General features: G+C 44.4%; 1 protein-coding gene across 4 annotated transcripts in view; it reads right to left on the bottom strand.

Moving 5' to 3' along the window:
* The window catches only part of scube3 (signal peptide, CUB domain, EGF-like 3), a 216,113-nt gene that overhangs the window by 135,413 nt on the left and 59,122 nt on the right, over nucleotides 1-21,578 (bottom strand). For all 4 annotated transcript variants that reach the window (XM_080762693.1, XM_080762695.1, XM_080762694.1 and 1 more), the window contains exon 3: nucleotides 17,495-17,620. In XM_080762693.1, coding sequence (XP_080618819.1) covers nucleotides 17,495-17,620 — 126 coding nt within the window. The remainder of the gene's footprint in view (nucleotides 1-17,494; nucleotides 17,621-21,578) is intronic.

Below are 21,578 nucleotides of genomic sequence, written 5' to 3'. Positions count from 1 at the left end.
ACATTTCAGAGCCATTTCTCAGTGGAAATGGAGCCACGAGGGCCCAATTGGTTCCGTTGGTACACTCACAGAGTTATGGGGTCCTTGAAATTAACCCATTTTGACCTGGGAACGATTCTACAAATGTCTTCTAAATCCTGACAGTTTTCTGTTTCTGTGTCAGTCGTTCTCAAACATTTTCATGTCAAGGACCCCCAAGATTATATGTAACTGGCTGCCGTTGGCATGTTGTTCCAGGGACCCTCCAGAAGAAAATATTTGAGTTAAAAACTTTGGCTCTGAAAGAATATATATTCAAAGATTTGCGGCACATTTTCACGATTTTTCAAAAATAGCAGACCTATAGCGCGGCACCGAGTGCCGCGCTATGAGCTTGTAGATCTGCCATTTTTCAATGGCTAAAGTATAACAATCCTTAAAACACCAAAAGGGGTTCCTGCCCAGAATGGGTTAAGACGTCTGAGAACTACTGTGCAACACTAAATGTAACATGGCCTTGTGTTCGTCAGGCCTGCAGTTCTCATTAATGGCCTATAACGTGTCACTATTTCCCCCCTTGCTGGCTTACAGAACCAATTACCACACCAACAATGGGGATTCAACCAGACGTTGGGCTTCATTTTATTACCTTGGTAATCAGTCATAAATACGTTGTTTCCGGTTTGCTTTTCGGCACCGCAAATTACAAGACATTCCAAGAAAGTGGCTTCAAAACGGGTCTGTAGATTGTCTGTAGACTGTGATGTGTTTCCAGTCTACAGTACAGTATGTGTTAAACCAAACATCATTCTGAATCCATCACATATGGATCAGCAGATTGTTGCCATTATACCGGTGAAGGTTAAACAATGACTCACCCAGAGGACAAAGAATCAACAGAGAATCATTCAATGTGACCTATCCAAGTATAGTAGTAGGTCTGGTGGGATGGGATTATCGGCCCTCATTTATCAGTGGAGCGTTCAAACCGGGTTAAATGTGAGCCCAGGAATCATCTTACGCCCACGTGGGATTCATCAAGCAGGTGTACGTATACTCTGTCAATTCCTCCTCAATATTCGTCCGCTGTTGATAAATGTGGTGCAGACTTACTCGCCCCCGCCCGCTTTCCGCCGCAGAAGCGGAATGTGACAGAGAGGAGGAAACTTTACAACTTCTGAAGTTACCCCACCAATTATTGTCTCTGTGGATTCACACACACACACACACACACACACACACACACACACACACACACACACACACACACACACACACACACACACACACACACACACACACACACACACACACACACACACACACACACACACACACACACACACACACACACACACACACCTATCATACAGTATGTGTGGGAATGGCTGCACATTCCATTTGCATACACTGTACACAGACCCCAAACCTGACACAGACACGTCCAATAAGAAAAATATAACATGAATAAAACAGAGATACGGCCGCATGCGTAACAGCGCAAGTCCAGTCAGATATGAGTAATATCCAGGGCCGTATAGCTGACCATTTGGTTGGATAGGATATTTCTGCTGCCCCCCCCCCCCCTCCTCCCGACGAGAGTGCTGCTAGATCGGTTATTTTCGCTGTTTGTGTTTTATTACGCGGCGGAGCCGCAAAGAAATGTGTTATTTTGAGGGTCGGCTTGGCACATTTTGTTGCCCCCCCCCTCGGCGTGTTGCCCCCCTCGCAGTGCGTACTGCGCGTATAGGTAGCGACGGCACTGGAAATATGCTATACCAATTTCATATGATGTCGACGTACTGTATGCATTTACAAAATATATATTTTCGACGTATAATTTATTAGTTCCATAGCTATACATTTTTGGAGTGAATACATTATGTTTAGATACCAGGTGGTCAGAGTGAGCCGTATCCTGCCAGCCTGATTATCTAACAGAGGCAGTCCACTCAGTGAGTGAGTGGGCAGGGTATATATGTGAGAGGCTGCCATCGCGCAAATTCCAGCTTTTATTTAGAGATTATTTAATTGCACAGGCAGACTCTTCACATACTAGAGCATGTCTGAAATAAGTGTCAGAGCTTAAATCGACATGCAAATATGAAATAAATGCTTAAACATGTAGCTAGGTGTAATGTTAGAGTCCACAAAAGTGAACCTTTCAAGCCTGTTTTCTCAACTCGCTGTTTCTCTGCAAGACATTACTCTATAAGACATATCTCCAAAACTGGTGGGTCAAACTGAACAACCAATATGTCAATTTGAAGCTATGATTCCCTGCTTTCATACGACATTAAAACATATGGTCTGGAGCCAGGCTAGCATCCTGCATTATGCATACTGTCCATACATGAGTATAATTATAAATCACAGCACAATCTGGACTCTTATTATAGGTTAAAACAAAAAGTGTTTTGTTAAAAGGTTGAAGCATTATATTATGATAGTAATCATTGCTATAGAGTGTTTGTTGAGTAAAAGGAGCCCCTCTGTCTCTCCAGCTCTTCAATAAACTAAAATAGTCTATATTTTCAGGTGAGTAGCAATATTTTTGTCCACTCATTTCTTTGCGTCATCACTTCTAATTTCACTTGTTTAGTCTGTATGCTCTCTGAGGTCTCTATCCTGATTGGATAACATTGGTATACGGACCTGAGAATGCCTTTTCTTCTCACTAAAAGTAAGTTAAGTAAAAAGTAAGTGTGTGAAAGCACCTGATGAAGGCCGTTCGCGGCCCAAACGTTGTGTCTTAGAACGTATGGTGTTTTAAATAAAATAAAACACCTTTGGAGCAAGCCTGTGTGCGGACTATACTTTCTTCTCTTTACTATATTTACCTTAGTCCAGCACCAGTTATAGGAACTGGATGTGCGCAAGCCACCTGCTTTTTAAACATGTGTGAAAGGTGGCGAGGACCATAGAAATGAGTCTAAAGAGCCGGTGAGACACGTGTGATAGAAATGAGTCTATGATTATCCTGTGTGTTTTCTTTATCCTTAATTGTCTTCTATAACCTTCTTCGTCTGTTTCTTGCAAGCAATTAAATTAAGTCCAATCTAATCACAGGGCCTTTACAGTGTCACCGCGGCCTCAGCCTATCACAGAGTAGCTGAAGTCAATACAGTGTCGCCACCACTTTAATTTACTTAAAGGACCACTTCACCACTTTAATGCCCTTAAAGGGCACGGCAGATCGTCTGTGGGGTGGACACCTCATTATGTCCAAAACTGTTATACTTTTCAGGATTCAAATTAAAAAAACATCAAAAGCAGCAGATCCAATAGGACAAAAAAGTTTGAATTACGGCAATAAGAGGTTTCTCTTTGACAACAATGAAATTCACCTTAAAGACATGGCAATTTAAGTGTGTTTCAAAACAAGTCAACATCAAGCCCCCCCGCCCCCCCCCCCCCCAGTCCAGCCGGTCAATACTACATCAGCCCGGGTCCTTCAGTGTTTGATTAGCCAGCCTTAGAACATGATCCCTGGAGGATTAGGTTGTCAAGGGAAAAAGGCTCAACCAAAGCGAACGGCTCAAAAAGCTGCCAATGTACGGAGCTGGTGTGTAAACACACGTCTTGTTGTACTGCCGCTACGGGGGGCTGCATGTCCCAACTATGACATTTTAATGTGACCCATTCATTGTCACACAAGTAATGGTGATAAAACACAATTTTCATGGTGTTTCGTGGTATTGGACATCGGAAGATATGAATAAAAACAATTGCATTTCCGTTTAGGCTCAGTGAGCAGAAATTTGCACGAGGCAGATCTGACAAATAACTGATATAAAAAAGGGAAAGGACTGACAAATGTCATACTTTAAACTTAAATGCATTGTGTGCTTGTAGATCTGCTCTTTAAATGCATTGTGTGCTTGTAGATCTGCTCTTTAAATGCATTGTGTGCTTGTAGATCTGCTCTTTAATCTCTTAAATGCATTGTGTGCTTGTAGATCTGCTCTTTAAATGCATTGTGTGCTTGTAGATCTGCTCGTTAAATGCATTGTGTGCTTGTAGATCTGCTCTTTACATGCATTGTGTGCTTGTAGATCTGCTCTTTAAATGCATTGTGTGCTTGTAGATCTGCTCTTTAAATGCATTGTGTGCTTGTAGATCTGCTTTTTAAATGCATTGTGTGCTTGTAGATCTGCTCTTTAAATGCATTGTGTGCTTGTAGATCTGCTCATTAAATGCATTGCGTGCTTGTAGATCTGCTCTTTAAATGCATTGTGTGCTTGTAGATCTGCTCTTTAAATGCATTGTGTGCTTGTAGATCTGCTCTTTAAATGCATTGTGTGCTTGTAGATCTGCTCTTTAAATGCATTGTGTGCTTGTAGATCTGCTCTTTAAATGCATTGTGTGCTTGTAGATCTGCTCTTTAAATGCATTGTGTGCTTGTAGATCTGCTCTTTAAATGCATTGTGTGCTTGTAGATCTGCTCTTTAAATGCATTGTGTGCTTGTAGATCTGCTCTTTAAATGCATTGTGTGCTTGTAGATCTGCTCTTTAAATGCATTGTGTGCTTGTAGATCTGCTCTTTAAATGCATTGTGTGCTTGTAGATCTGCTCTTTAAATGCATTGTGTGCTTGTAGATCTGCTCTTTAAATGCATTGTGTGCTTGTAGGTCTGCTCTTTAAATGCATTGTGTGCTTGTAGGTCTGCTCTTTAAATGCATTGTGTGCTTGTAGATCTGCTCTTTAAATGCATTGTGTGCTTGTAGATCTGCTCATTAAATGCATTGCGTGCTTGTAGATCTGCTCTTTAAATGCATTGTGTGCTTGTAGATCTGCTCTTTAAATGCATTGTGTGCTTGTAGATCTGCTCTTTAAATGCATTGTGTGCTTGTAGATCTGCTCTTTAAATGCATTGTGTGCTTGTAGATCTGCTCTTTAAATGCATTGTGTGCTTGTAGATCTGCTCTTTAAATGCATTGTGTGCTTGTAGATCTGCTCTTTAAATGCATTGTGTGCTTGTAGATCTGCTCTTTAAATGCATTGTGTGCTTGTAGATCTGCTCTTTAAATGCATTGTGTGCTTGTAGATCTGCTCTTTAAATGCATTGTGTGCTTGTAGGTCTGCTCTTTAAATGCATTGTGTGCTTGTAGGTCTGCTCTTTAAATGCATTGTGTGCTTGTAGATCTGCTCTTTAAATGCATTGTGTGCTTGTAGATCTGCTCATTAAATGCATTGCGTGCTTGTAGATCTGCTCTTTAAATGCATTGTGTGCTTGTAGATCTGCTCTTTAAATGCATTGTGTGCTTGTAGATCTGCTCTTTAAATGCATTGTGTGCTTGTAGATCTGCTCTTTAAATGCATTGTGTGCTTGTAGATCTGCTCTTTAAATGCATTGTGTGCTTGTAGATCTGCTCTTTAAATGCATTGTGTGCTTGTAGATCTGCTCTTTAAATGCATTGTGTGCTTGTAGATCTGCTCTTTAAATGCATTGTGTGCTTGTAGATCTGCTCTTTCCATTACTTTTCCATTTGAAAATGTATGAAAATGTTTCAACATGGAAACTTTGACAGGAAAAGACTCGCTCACCGTATGGAAACTAGAAGTAAAGTTCCTTAGACTGAGACTCAAGAAAATATCCTTTCCTTTATTTTATCATGCTCATAAAGTGCTCTGTAAATTAAAAAGCAAACGTTTCGGTCCTTAAGACCTTCGTCAGAGCTATTCAACATGGAAACAATAATGACAACTATGCAAACTTAATTGCGACTATCTCAAATAATTGCAATTAGCGACGATTGTGTAATGACTATGTGATGGGGCCTATAGTTACTGCTACGAAAAAGAATCAAGCTGTATGAAGTAATCAAGTGACATTGTTTATAATATTCGTGTTGCATGTTTTTTCCCATAACCAGCCCCAACCCCCTCGTTCCAGAAGCTGTCATGACATTGCCCGCGTGTTATAGATCATGTTATGTCTTTGAGGAAGGTTAAGGCACAAAGGCCATTCATTTCATTTCCCTGGAAATTGTGCAGGGAATTGAGCAGCGCGTTCCGCGATCAATACAAACCAAATCAGTTGTTTGGGGTCGATAGGAATCAAAGGAACGCGATTGTGGCCGTGGTGGTGGTGGTGGTGGTGGGGGGCTGCGAGCTGCAGCGACCTGACCCCCACTCACCATCATGCATGGCTGATGAATAACCCATTCTGACCTGAGATCAGATTCTAAAAATGTCTGTTTGAAAATGACAGTTTTCTGAAGAAGCTATGTTTCTATGTCAGTGGTTCTTCGATTTTTCAAAAAATAGCAGACCTACAAGCTCGTAGCGCGCCACTCGGTGGCGCGCTATGAGCTTGTAGATCTGCTATTTTTTCAATAGCTAAAGCATAACATGATGCTAACACCAAAATGGGTTCCCGTTCAGAATGGGATAAGCAAGCGACGCAGAGTCAAGACCTTGTCCACTGCACCCGAGTCATTACATGGATCAGGGGGTCTTCAATGGGGTTTTTTAATCCAGGCCTATAGCAGGACACACTACATTATTTATTTCGTGAAATTGTGTCGCAGATGAAACTTGTTTCATAGATTTCATACAGCTCCATAAGACTTGTTTGACAGCACTATCATGCAGTGCATATCTTTGGTCCGACATGCACCCTATACCCCAAACCCAAACTATATAACCGCACACGGAAGCCACAGGTGAGTCTTAACCGGCCCACGTATGTGTCTTAACCGGCCACGTATGTCGGACTATTGGAATGTCGTTTGCCCCCCGCCCCACAATCATCAAAATTGTGAAAATGTATGTTCTTGTTGTAGATGTTTTCATGTAAATGTATATGTCCTTTGTCTCCGCACTTGTTCTTTTTGTATGTTTTAAGCATTATGTTATGCTTTAGCTGTTGAAAAACAGCAGATCTACAAGCTCATAGCGCGGCACCGAGTGCCGCGCTACGAGCTTGTAGGTCTGCTATTTTTTTTTTTAAACTTGAAAATGTGGCACAAATCTTTGAATCAATATTCTTTCAGAGCCAACGTTTTTAACTCAAATATTTGTTTCGGAGGGGTTCCTGGAATAACATTTTCAGATGGGGGTCGGCGGGACAATTACATGAAATATTGAGCACCACTGATACAGAAAGATACGTTTTTTTCAGAAAACTGTCAGGATTCTGAAGACATTTTAAAATGTTCGATGTCAGGCCTAAAGGGGTTATTCCCCTCTACACCAAACCTCTTCGCCAAAAATAGCATCTCTTAAAGCTCACAATGAGCTGCAAGACAGCTACTTTTCTCTTTTTTTTTTAAGTGGATGAAAATGAAACAAATTGTATACTTAAATGTTTTCAAAAATATACCTCAATCAAACTTAATACGTTTTTCAAACTTAATCAGGAAGTAATCTGAAAATACATCGCCAAAACATCGGCACCCAGCCGTCTTCTAGGACTCTCCAAAAATCGGGATCAGACTCAGAGATCTGGCATCAGCCGAGCTCCATAGCTGTCGCTCTGCTGACGAGAGAGTGAGACATTTAAGTGTGTGTACATTCGTCATTCCTCTCTAGTCTAGCTCGGATCAGCCACAATCCAGACACATGATCCCCCAATAATGTTCCCGGTAGGGTATAGGGGGGCTAAAGGTTGAGGGGAGATTGTGATTTGTGGTTGTGCGCTTGTAAATCCATCAGGCGGGGCTGTTTGTACAGATGCTAATGATATTTGGCACCACACCGGCTACTTGCGCAAGTTTAATAGACCGTGTCAGTGATAAGAAGGAATTTAGGTTTCTGAAGGACCTAAAACAAAACATATAGGTCGTAAAAGAATAATGTGGGGACGCGAGGAGGAGGAGGAGGAGGAGGACAGGCAGTGGGAACTATAACTAGCCTTTTGCTGCATCTGCTTCCCATTGTTCAGAGGATGTGTGTTTTGGATTAATCCATTTTGGGCAGGGAACCCATGTTGGTGTTAGCATTATGCTATGCTTTAGCTATTGGAAAAATAGCAGATCTACAAGCTCATAGCGTGCAACTCGGTGGCGCGCTATGAGCTTGTAGATCTGCTAATTTTTGAAAAAATCGAAGAACCACTGACATAGAAACATAGCTTTTTCAGAAAACTGTCAGGATGTAGAAGACATTTTTAGAATCTGATCTCAGGTCAGAATGGAAAACTGTCAGGATGTAGAAGACATTTTTAGAATCTGACCTCAGGTCAGAATGGATTAAACCTGACATTACATTTTCTGTTGTTTCTTTTCCTCAAAAAAGAAAACAACAACCCTAAAGCTCCTCGTGTGAAGGAGGAGTTGCGATACGGTGCCATCCATCACTTTTGGAAAAAAAAGGCTACATAAAACTTGTAATAAAGTTGTCACACTCGGCCCCGATCTCTCTCTCCTGTCTGTGTCTCTCTCTCCTGTCTGTGTCTCTCTCTCCTGTCTGTGTCTCTCTCTCCTGTCTGTGTCTCTCTCTCCTGTCTGTGTCTCTCTCTCCTGTCTGTGTCTCTCTCCTGTCTGTGTCTCTCTCTTGTCTGTGTCTCTCTCTCCTGTCTGTGTCTCTCTCCTGTCTGTGTCTCTCTCTCCTGTCTGTGTCTCTCTCTCCTGTCTGTGTGTCTCTCTCTCTCTCCTGTCTGTGTCTCTCTCTCTCTCCTGTCTGTGTCTCTCTCTCTCTCCTGTCTGTGTGTCTCTCTCCTGTCTGTGTCTCTCTCTCCTGTCTGTGTCTCTCTCTCCTGTCTGTGTCTCTCTATCCTGTCTGTGACTCTCTCTCCTGTCCGTGTCTCTCTCTCTCCTGTCTGTGTCTCTCTCTCCTGTCTGTGTCTCTCTCTCCTGTCTGTGTCTCTCTCTCCGGGGCATCAGAGTGCTGTTCAATAGGCTTCTCCACACGAGGTAAATTATACAGTGTGAGACGTCTCACTCTGAGCGTCCCACGCTGTGCCTACCGGGAGACGTGCTGTTGCATCACATCGCTTCCACCTTGCTGCCTTTGGCTTCCCTCCGGCGGCTTGGCGGGGTGCTGGGTGGGGGTGGGATCGGCCACATACAGATGACACACAGTCCTAAGGTATGATGTCATCACACAGTCCTAAAGTATGCTGTCATCACTCCTAGATACAGAATGATGTAGGCCTGACCTCGATACGTCGACTGATCGATCGAGGGAGCCTTAGTCGACCAGCAATCTCTCAGTCGATTAGTATTTTGACAAGACCCGAAAATGGGACATTTTTGTCCCGCATCCATCCCACATGAACCTAGCCATGTCCAAGTGTGACAATTGTATTAACACGTACGATCGTGTATTTTTCATGTATTTATCGTCAGATAGCTTTAAAAGCAAGCTCAGTCAATACCGAGCGGCTGCCGAAAGAATAAGAATAAGGTCGCGAATACAAGCGGCCGAAATGAGTTTTCTTCGACGGGTGGCTGGCATCTCCCTTAGAGATAGGGTGAGAAGTTCAGTCACACGAGAGAGACTCGGAGTAGAACCGCTGCTCCTTCGCCTGGAAAGGAGCCAGCTGAGGTGGTTCAGGGCATCTGGTTAGGATGCCTCTCGGGCGTCTCCCTAGGGAGGTCCTCGACGCACGTCCCACTGGGAGGAGACCCCGGGGCAGACCAAGGCGCAGTTGGAGGAAACGCATCGACACACTGGCCTTAGAACGTCTCGGAATCCCCCAGGAGGAAGTCACTAATGTTGCTCTGCAGAGGTAACTCTGGAGCTGTTGCCCCCGCGACCCGACTACGGATAAGCGGTTGAAGATGGATGGCTGCCCCACACCCATCCATTGAGTTCAACAACGGACAGGTGGCACCAAAAATAGCTTTTTTCAGCTATTATACTTTCAATGGTGTGAAAGTCAGCTCCAAGTCCCCAGAGAAGTCATCAGTCTGGATTTTGAACATGCTTAAAAGCAGCTTAAAACCTGGAAGAGGAAGCTTGTAATAAACTCTCTAATAACCTCTTCCTCTCCTCTCAGGGCTGTGGTGAGGGGCTACTCCCTCAAGCAGAGCAGCGCTGGGAATTAGAATAACAAAGCGTTCTCCGTTCTCTGCGAAAAGGGTCTGCGGTGAGTTCACGCACCTGAACGCATCTGCGAGAGACGCATGGCTGCTCCAGCGGGCCATTTACGTTTAATTAGGCAGCGGCTGCTTTGCTTTCATATCGCTGCCGCGGTCAGGTGGAAACCATGTATGTCCAAAACTGTTCGTTTTTTGTTAAGTGCAAGAAAAGTGAAAATAGCCGAGTTACGAGCTCACGTGTCTCCTCAGCGGCGCGTTGTGTGAGCTTATATATCTGCTTTTTTCAATACTTTTGTTGTGATACTCTTGTATAATGAAGTAGGGCGTTAACCCATTTTGACCTGAGATATCTGTTTGAAAATGACAGTTTTCTGAAAAAGCTATGTTTCCATGTCAGTCGTTTTTCAAAAATAGCAGACCTACAAGCTCAGAGCGTGGCACTCGGCGCCACACTATGAGCTTGTAGATCTGCTATTTTTCAATAGCTAACACCAAAAGGGGTTCCCGCCCAAAATGGGTTAAGTCACGACAAAAAAAGAACATAGGTACGTACATTTTGGGAGACGGAGATAGGAGGTTTGGGCCATTATATCGGCAGCGATACGTTACAGTATGTGTGCCATATCACATGGGACGATGTTTCACTAATGACACATTGTTGCATAATATATTTTTGCAGGGCTACGTTCTATAATTAAGGACTGAGGACTCAAAGTATTCCCTCTCACGCCATGCAGGGAAACGTTATTATGTCCAAAAGTGTTACTTTTCAGGACAAAGTCACAATCTCTTGTTAATACTTTTCATTGGTTCAATGTTTCATGCAGGCAGGCAGAAATGACTATACTTTCAACCTGGTGTTATATGTTCGAAAATCTTTAAGCTATTTACAACTGCAACCATATTATACCGTCTTTATTTATATAGCACATTTAAATAACAACAAGTTGTACCAAAGTGCTTTACAATAAAATAATAAAAATCACAACTTAATTTAAAAAACAAACAACATACAGTACACAGTGCCACTTTCAACAGCAGAAACAGCTCATACTAACTATGCTTGGAAAAGCCAAAGAATAAAAATACGTCTTGAGGCGTGATTTAAACACCTGAAGAGGGTGGGGGCTTGTCTTAATGTGCAGAGGCAGCTCATTCCAGAGCTTGGGAGCTGCCCTAGAATTGTAGATGGCTAATCTACAATTCTGAAATGTATAAAGTGACATGTTGACAGCTTGTCGAACAGCTTTGACAAGTTTGGAATATTTCTGAACCATTTTAACAAAACAATCTTATATATATATATATCCGCGTCCATATTATGCATCAATCATTTTGGGGGTCCTTGAGATGAAAAAGTTTGAGAGCCACTGTTGAAAATGGCCTAGGTGAGAAAGACGTGTGTGTTTGTGTGTGTGTGCGTGTGCGTGTGCGTGTGTGTGTGTGTGTGTGTGCGTGTGCGTGTGTGTGTGCGTGCGTGCCGAGCTGCCAAAATAAGTGTGTACTAGGCCTATGAAAGAAATTGCGTTTTGATTGGATGCAACAGCTGCACTCACAAATAACCACACATGTACCCGCATAATTACACACCTGCATGCAACACAGGAGCTCATCCACAGCACAGCAAATGATGCACGAGCATATAATGATCCTGGGCTAAATGGTTTGGAAAATAACCCACGCGCCACGCTCTATCAGAGAATATGTATTTATACACACACAGAACCATGCTCTATCAGAGAATATGTATTTATACACACAGAACCATGCTCTATCAGAGAATATGTATTTATACACACAGAACCATGCTCTATCAGAGAATATGTATTTATACACACAGAACCATGCTCTATCGGAGAATATGTATTTATACACACACAGAACCATGTGACGGGCTGAAGGATAAAACACTGAATAGAACCATGAATGACTGGGCGGAGAAACCAAAAGCAAACTAATAAAGGACCACGACAGTCACATTGTTCAACATAACTTACTTCATATAACTTAAGACAAACAACTCACTTAGTCATTTTTGGGGGGCGAACTATACTCCTTTAACCCATTTTGGACTGATTAAAAAAAAAGGCTTCTAAAATCCTAATCGTTTTCTGAAGAACCCATGTTTCTATGTCAGTTGTGCTCAACCTTTTTCATGTCAAGGACCCCCAGAATTATCTCTATTGGGCCACACGGACCCCCATCTCAAAATATGTTGTTACGGGGACCCTCCTGAAGCAAATATTTTAGTTAAAATGTTAGCTCTGAAATATATATTCAAAGATTTGCACCACATTTTCACGACTTTTCAAAAATGTCATCACCTACAAGCTCGTAGCTTGTAGATCTGCTATTTTTCAATAGCTAAAGCATAGCATCATGCTAACACCAAAAGGGGTTCCCGCTCAAAATGTGTTAAGCGATTATTACAAAATGTGAAGCAGTGCAGTTGGAACAATAGCGTCACTTTGACTGTCAATCTGTTGACGGCTGCATAGAAGAGACAGATGTTCCATAAAGCCCTCGTTACAAAGACTAATTATATTATTATTCATGAAGCCCTCGTTACAAAGACTAATTAGAGCCTTTAGTGGTTCTCAGCCTGTGGTTATTTTGGGGGATCTTTAAGTTCAAAGATGATCATTTTGGGGGCGATGCCTCAAAAGGTTCAGAACGTCAGTTTAAAGGAATCTTAATTTAAATTAACACGTACAGCGCTAGTATTTATTGAAAAATTATCTATCTAATTCACGCCAGCATTTTTTTTCCAGTTGAAAAGCCTGCACATTTCCAGACTACCAGAAGTAGCATTAACCTAGGAAGCTGAACAGAGCCTTGTTTACAATATGAATCCAGACCGGAGCTCTGGAGAGCTCCACATCGTCGGCTCTGTGCCGTCAAATAAACGTTGTTTTGACCAAAATGCCATCTGGGACAAGGAATAGGAGGAATAGGAGATACAGGCGATTGAAAGAAACCGATAGAATGGATTATTATGGCGACGACGATCTAAGATGGGCGATCCAGTGCTGTGACAACAACATAGCTAGCTAACCGGCTAACGTACAGCAAGTAGCATTATGGTTTGATCATCGAATGCACTATAGAAGCGCAATTGCCATTAATCAACAGCATCTATGCTTTCAAGGTTTTATGGGTCAATTCATAAAACCATAAATAGCCATGAATATCACATTTTAGGAAGGAAGGCCATGTTCAGTCTGCCCTCATGCCCTCAGAATGGCCCACAGGCTGGACTAGGAGACATGTCTTCATGTCCTCAGAATGGACCACAGGCTGGACTAGGAGACATGTCTTCATGCCCTCAGACTGGACCACAGGCTGGACTAGGAGACATGTCTTCATGTCCCTCAGAATGGACCACAGGCTGGACTAGGAGACATGTCTTCATGCCCTCAGACTGGACCACAGGCTGGACTAGGAGACATGTCTTCATGTCCTCAGAATGGACCACAGGCTGGACTAGGAGACATGTCTTCATGCCCTCAGAATGGACCACAGGCTGGACTAGGAGACATGTCTTCATGCCCTCAGACTGGACCACAGGCTGGACTAGGAGACATGTCTTCATGTCCCTCAGACTGGACCACAGGCTGGACTAGGAGACATGTCTTCATGTCCCTCAGAATGGACCACAGGCTGGACTAGGAGACATGTCTTCATGTCCCTCAGAATGGACCACAGGCTGGACTAGGAGACATGTCTTCATGCCCTCAGAATGGACCACAGGCTGGACTAGGAGACATGTCTTCATGTCCCTCAGAATGGCCCACAGGCTGGACTAGGAGACATGTCTTCATGCCCTCAGAATGGCCCACAGGCTGGACTAGGAGACATGTCTTCATGCCCTCAGACTGGACCACAGGCTGGACTAGGAGACATGTCTTCATGCCCTCAGAATGGACCACAGGCTGGACTAGGAGACATGTCTTCATGTCCCTCAGAATGGACCACAGGCTGGACTAGGAGACATGTCTTCATGTCCTCCCACAGGCTGGACTAGGAGACATGTCTTCATGTCCTCCCACAGGCTGGACTAGGAGACATGTCTTCATGCCCTCAGAATGGCTCACAGGCTGGACTAGGAGACATGTCTTCATGCCCTCAGAATGGCCCACAGGCTGGACTAGGAGACATGTCCCTCATGCCCTCAGAATGGACCACAGGCTGGACTAGGAGACATGTCCCTCATGCCCACAGGCTGGACTAGGAGACATGTCTTCCTTTGGGAGAGAAGGATCACTGCATGTAAAAACCAATCCGTTATTCTGATTGATCACCTTTATCCTACGATGACATGTCTCTATCCTGATGGGAGCGGTCTCTGCCCCCCCCCCCCCCCCAGCCACAGGTCACAAGGGGTCAAGGGGTCACTGAATTAGGTTTGATGACTGTGAAAACTGATGTGAATCCTATTATGCTGCTGTGTGAACATCCTTATAGTCACCAGACTGGTTTGAGCCGGAAACGCATATCGTGATCGTTGACTTCACTTCAGGGAGAAACGCACTTCAATTAAATTTCATGACCAAATACTGTGACCTTCACTAAAACGTCGGTTCATCCTGTCATTTGTCTACCTGTCTGTAAGTACATTTTAGAGGGGAAATCGGGCGAGCGTGTGCACACACACACACACACACACACACACACACACACACACACACACACACACACACACACGTCAGACTCAGCCTATGTATGAGGAGAGTGTTTTTACACCCCGAGGCGCTCCTCCTCCCCAGGATGTCTTAATCCATTCTGACCTGAGATCAGATTCAAGAAATATCTTCTACATCCTGACAGTTTTCATTCTGACCCGAGATCAGATTCTAAAAATGTCTTCTACGTCAGTCGCTCTTCGATTTTTCAAAATAAAAACAGACCTACAAGCTCATAGCGCGCCACTCGGTGGCGCACTATGAGCTTGTAGATCTGCTATTTTTCAATAGCTAAAGCACGACATGATGCTATAACACCAAAATGGGTTCCCGTTCAGAATGGGTTAATCCCAGAGTTCCTCACGGTTCATTAGGTGCATGTGACATTGATGTGTGAGTGCCGTGCACCCTCACCACAGGCAGACGTGCAACACAAGGCTCTGCTTTGATGGAAAATCACACAGCTGAAGGTGCTGATGTGTTTGTCTGTCGTCACCATATAACCCTGAAAAAGAAGCTTCGCCGCTGCACGAGAACCAAGTGGGCTGTGGGAGTTGTTCTCATGTCCTCTAATTCTGCCTCATTCACTGCTTCTCAAACTGTCTCGTGCAAAGGGACCCCCAAGGGACCCCCACATTGATATATATATATGTATATATATATTTGGCCGTGAACCGCTCAACTGAAAATGTGTTGTGATAGGAGATTTGTGTTACAACAACAAGGTGTGACCCGAAGGGTGTCAAAACAAAGAAAAGAGAAAATGCAGGACAAGACAGACATAATATGGGGAGAGAGAGAGAGAGAGAGAGAGAGAGACATGAAGACACGAAGACAGACAGACAGCCAGACAGACAGACATGAAGACAGACAGACAGACAGACAGACAGACAGACAGACAGACAGACAGACAGACAGACAGACAGACAGACAGACAGACAGACAGACAGAGACAGACCCAGACCCACCTTTTTAAAGTTGTACCGTGTTCTTCACGGAGTTAATAGGAATGGCACACGGGGGTGAAACACTAGACGCTGGGAAAGAGAGCGCTGTAGCGACACACCTCTGCGCCCAGACAGCAGGGTCAAACTCTTCATAAATTCACTCCTTTTGAGACAGAGACCCCCCCCCACCCCCTCCCCTTTTCCTGAAATCAAGTTCAATTCTCAGCCTCTGTACCTGCGATGTGAAACAGATTCAGGTTTCTTTTAGATGTTATAAGCCGTTCACAGGAAGGTGAACGGTTCATGGTTCCAGCCTGTGGAGACTCTCTGGACACGAGCAGAGACAAGACGGATGAATTTATGCGGCAACATGGATTATCCCATTCTGGGCGGGAACCCCTTTTTGGTGTTTTAACTATAAGCATTATGGATATGCTTTAGCTATTGAAGAATAGCAGATCTACAAGCTCATAGCGCGCCACCGAGTGGCGCGCTACGAGCTTGTAGATCTGCTATTTTTGAAAAATCGTAAAAACGCGGCACAAATCTTTGAATATATATTCTTGCAGAAGACTTTTTTTCTATTTCGATGTCCGGTCTAAATGGATTATGTCAGGCTGGATACGGCTGGATGGGCGCGGCCTAATGGAACGTGCTGTATGGCTTTCCCTATATGGAGACTTATAGTGAGAAACCTTCTATCTCCATATTTAAATTAATTGTATTTTTGTGAATGAATGCATCTACTTCATCATACAAGAATGTCGCACAAAGGTGCAAATAGCTGCAAGTAGTGACAACAATACGGTTTCCCCTACTTTTAAATGTTTTTGAAATGATAATTTCAGTGCAGCACTATCCCTCTCTCTCCGTTTCTGGCAAACAGCGCCCCTACTGGTACTCATTATACTGGTGCTCATTAACGTCACATAGATAGGTGAACAAACACAGACACACAGAGTCACATACACACGGACATTGCTGTTCCTTGAAGTGGTTGCACCACTCAAAAAAGGGGAAGGATTTTGGACATACGAGGTTTCCACCCGACTGTAACATACAGTATTATATAACCATGCTGTCCTATTCAGGACCCTGATGACTTTACCACTTTCTCCACCTGGACTCACTACATGGGCCATACAGTACGAGCATGGCATTATGGGTGAAAAGCTAAAAAAGCTAAAATATATAAACTATTCAAAGCGTACTCGGGTCGGGTGGAGCAGTGGGTGAAGTGCACGCCCCCCACCACCGCCAAGGTTGGGGGTTCGATTCCATCGTGGTGGTGTACCCAGCTTTGTTGAGCGTTCCACCCGCTCAACAAACCCGCTGGAAGGGGGGCACTGGGGTGATGTTGGGGGGGCTAAGAGACCTTGATATAATAGTAAGAGTACCTGAAGCCACACACTTGCCTACAGCTGTGCTCCCTACATTAAGCTCTATTTTACACGTTCAACATAAGCACGTTCAGCAGAAATAGCCTATTTCCCGTTCACAATACTTCATTTTGACATCCACAGGTGAGCCAGTGTGATTACAACATGGCGTCCTCCCGGTGGGGGCTCCTCACTGGCAGGTGAGCCAGTATGGGTACAACAGCAGTGAAAACACAAAGAAAGAGAAGAAGGAATTGATTGGCATGACTATTACATTGGGTGGAAAAAGGGGTCAAATGTTTTCCAATATAGCAAAAATATCTATATATCTAAGTCACAAGGCATCATATCCGAGCACATTGTGAGCTTGTACATTTTCTTTTCACTAAAGGGCTTAAGTGGATAATAGGACAAGCTTGGCTGCTCGTTTGAAACAACACCCTGTTCTCATTTTCATCCCCACCCGACCGCTGTGCCTCCACACACACACACACACACACACACACACACACACTTACCTAAGCAGTTGTGCCCGTCGTGTGCCAGTCGGAAGCCGTCATAGCACGTGCACCTGTAGTTCCCCGGGATGTTGATGCATTCGTGAACACATCCGCCGTTGTATTCTGTGGCACATTCATCTAAATCTGGGGAGAGAACACACACAGTGCTCAGAGACACTTCAAAGAGAACCTAGTGCTATAACAGTACGTTTGTTTTGTTTTTTGCTTTCGCCTTTATTTCACCTTAATATTTATATTTTTTTATGGAGGGACAGACAGTAGGCTGACAGGAAATTGGGAGAGAGATGGGGGGAAGACATGCAGTAAAGGCCGTTGGGATCGGGAGTCGAACCTGCGGCAGTCGAACCCGCGGCACACTGCCCGACTGGATTACCAGCCAAGGTGCCTGGACCACTGAGCCATGGCCCAGGCCATAACAATAAGTTTTTAAGGAAAGTTTACTATGTAAACTCTTAATTTCCATTTTCCAGCCATTCAGTTGCAAAACAATATATATATATATATATATATATATATATATGAGGAATTAATTGTTGATGAAATTGAGGAGATAAAACAACCACAACAACAAACAATAATGGACACTGTCTGGACTAATATAATGGCATTGCACCCTCGGGACACGTTTCTCACAGACTGGAAAGATGATTTCACCGCGATGATTAATTCCTCAAAATGACATATACACTAGTTATCATTGACCATTTTGAAAAACATTAGAACATTGAGTCAATCCTTGGCCAGCGTGCACAGTGGACGCTTTATAGATGTTCTGCGAGGTCACTACACAGTACACACCACGTCACTTGAGCTTGTAGATCTACTATTGACGATACTTTTATGTGACGATGAAATAGGACATTAATGTATGAAGACAAACATGAAGAGAAAAAAACATTAAATATTGGAATGTTTCTGACATTGTCCTCAATTAACCCACCCCAGGCCATTTTAGAGAATGGAGATGAAGTGTTTATTGTGAGAGCATGGATCTCTCAGGTCGTCGATGGCAGACAGTAAATACTGTACTATTTGATTCACCTGCTCCTAACATGTACGGTTGAAAGGCTCGTCCATCTTCATCACACTTATGTTCACAACAGTAGCAAAAATACATGTCTATTGTTTGACAGAGAGACGTGGGGTGCGTTCGGAAATGCGCCCTGAACGCACTGGTGTGCTCTCTTGTCATTAGTTTATTCAGTGCACTGTCATTCGAAAATCCAGTGTGCTGCGCACCGGGTGTGCCGAGTGCCCGCACTGAGCGACCCTACCCTGAAGCTGGGGTCGTCCACTGAGCGACCCTAACCCTGAAGCTGGGGTTGTCCACTGAGCGACCCTACCCTGAAGCTGGGGTCGTCCACTGAGCGACCCTACCCTGAAGCTGGGGTCGTCCACTGAGCGACCCTACCCTGAAGCTGGGGTTGTCCACTGAGCGACCCTAACCCTGAAGCTGGGGTTGTCCACTGAGCGACCCTACCCTGAAGCTGGGGTCGTCCACTGAGCGACCCTACCCTGAAGCTGGGGTCGTCCACTGAGCGACCCTACCCTGAAGCTGGGGTTGTCCACTGAGCGACCCTAACCCTGAAGCTGGGGTCGTCCACTGAGCGACCCTACCCTGAAGCTGGGGTTGTCCACTGAGCGACCCTAACCCTGAAGCTGGGGTTGTCCACTGAGCGACCCTACCCTGAAGCTGGGGTTGTCCACTGAGCGACCCTACCCTGAAGCAGTTGAGGTGTGTCGTCTGATTGGGTGAAATTCACCTGTCAGTCTCCATGTCTTTGGCTGGCTATTTGTCAGCAGCATGACAGGGGGAAATCAAGTTACAGTAGGTGGACTTGCTCCATTTCTTTATTAGTAACCAGTTTCCATGACCTGGGTTACAATAGCCTAATTATGCCACGCCCGGCAGCCGGCGAAATCTAGAGGCCCGAAAGTTAAGGCCTGCCGCCTGGCCCTAACTGGGCCCTACCTGGGCCCTAACTGGGCTGACCCGAGCCCCCGTCTGGCCTTACTAATTAGCACGCATTTGACCCAGCCCGAAAATGCCAATTTTCCTCGCTTAAAAGACCTCCCTTCTTGCCCTCAGGACATCTTACTGTTATTAGTAGTTCAAGTATAACTAAATGCATTTGAAATTACATAAAAATGTTACATTTCAGGATTCCAATTCAAAAATAGAAAAAGATGTATTCAGGATTAAAAAAAATAATAATCTACAAGCTCGAAATGTTTTGAGATCAGCTATTTTTGCACACACACACAAAAAACGTATATAAGATGGAGATAAGAGGTTTCTGCATGACAGTATACTGTATATGCAATGTGGCACTCTGGAGTGAGTGTGTAATTATATATATATATACTGTAGTGTCCCTCGTCTCCATCATCAAAGCTGCCCCACCCCAGCCTCCGAAAATGGACATGAGCATCGGACCCAATCAATGTGTCATCGGTGGGGACTCTGCTGGATCTCCCATCAGCACTTTAGCGGCCCGTGTGGGGCGGCTGGGGGCCTGCAGCATGACTTCTTCAACTCGGGACGTAATGGGTGTTGACAGCAGAGGGAACACTACAGAACCACCAGCACAACACTCCTCCTGCCTCTCAACCTGCTCTCTCTGTGCTCTGTTAAAACACTACAGAACCACCAGCACAACACTCCTCATGCCTCTCAACCTGCTCTCTGTTAAAACACTACAGCTCCACCAGCACAACACTCCTCCTGCCTCTCAACCTGCTCTCTGTGCTCTGTTAAAACACTACAGCTCCACCAGGACAACACTCCTCCTGCCTCTCAACCTGCTCTCTCTGCTCTGTTAAAACACTACAGAACCACCAGCACAACAACACTCCTCCTGCCTCTCAACCTGCTCTCTCTGCTCTGTTAAAACACTACAGAACCACCAGCACAACAACACTCCTCCTGCCTCTCAACCTGCTCTCTCTGCTCTGTTAAAACACTACAGCTCCACCAGGACAACACTCCTCATGGCTCTGAACCTGCTCTCTGTGCTCTGTTAAAACACTACAGAACCACCAGCACAACACTCCTCCTGCCTCTCAACCTGCTCTCTCTGCTCTGTTAAAACACTACAGCTCCACCAGGACAACACTCCTCCTGCCTCTCAACCTGCTCTCTCTGCTCTGTTAAAACACTACAACACCAGGACAACACTCCTCATGGCTCTGAACCTGCTCTCTGTGCTCTGTTAAAACACTACAGCTCCACCAGGACAACACTCCTCCTGCCTCTCAACCTGCTCTCTCTGCTCTGTTAAAACACTACAGCTCCACCAGGACAACACTCCTCCTGCCTCTCAACCTGCTCTCTCTGCTCTGTTAAAACACTACAACACCAGGACAACACTCCTCCTGCCTCTCAACCTGCTCTCTCTGCTCTGTTAAAACACTACAGAACCACCAGCACAACACTCCTCCTGCCTCTCAACCTGCTCTCTCTGCTCTGTTAAAACACTACAACACCAGGACAACACTCCTCCTGCCTCTCAACCTGCTCTCTCTGCTCTGTTAAAACACTACAACACCAGGACAACACTCCTCCTGCCTCTCAACCTGCTCTCTCTGCTCTCTGTTAAAACACTACAGCTCCACCAGCACAACACTCCTCCTGCCTTTCAACCTGCTCTCTGTTAAAACACTACAGCTCCACCAGCACAACAACACTCGTCATGGCTCTCAGGCTCTCAACCTGCTCTTAGCACAGCCCCTTCCAGTGGTGGGAAGAGTACTCACATTTTGTTGTTTACTTCAGTAAAACATATCTACACTGCAATGCAGAAATATTTAATAAATATTAAAAGTGAAAAGTCCGGAATTCAAAATGTACTTGAGTAAAAGTACAAAAGTATTGGTATCAAAATGTACTTAACCCATTCTGACCTGAGATCAGATTCTAAAAATGTCTTCTACATCCTGACAGTTTTCATTCGGACCTGAGATCAGATTCTAAAAATGTCTATGTCAGTCGCTCTTCGATAAAAAGAAATAGCAGACCCATGTGCTATGAGCTTGAAAATCTGCTATTTTTAAATATCTAAAGCATAACGTAATGCTAAAC

The sequence above is a fragment of the Protomyctophum bolini genome, assembly GCF_963924005.1.
Source record: "Protomyctophum bolini genome assembly, chromosome: 5".
NCBI lineage: Eukaryota > Metazoa > Chordata > Actinopteri > Myctophiformes > Myctophidae > Protomyctophum > Protomyctophum bolini.
The sequence above is the reverse complement of the archived record's forward strand: the minus strand, read 5'-3'. Positions and strand labels throughout refer to the sequence as shown.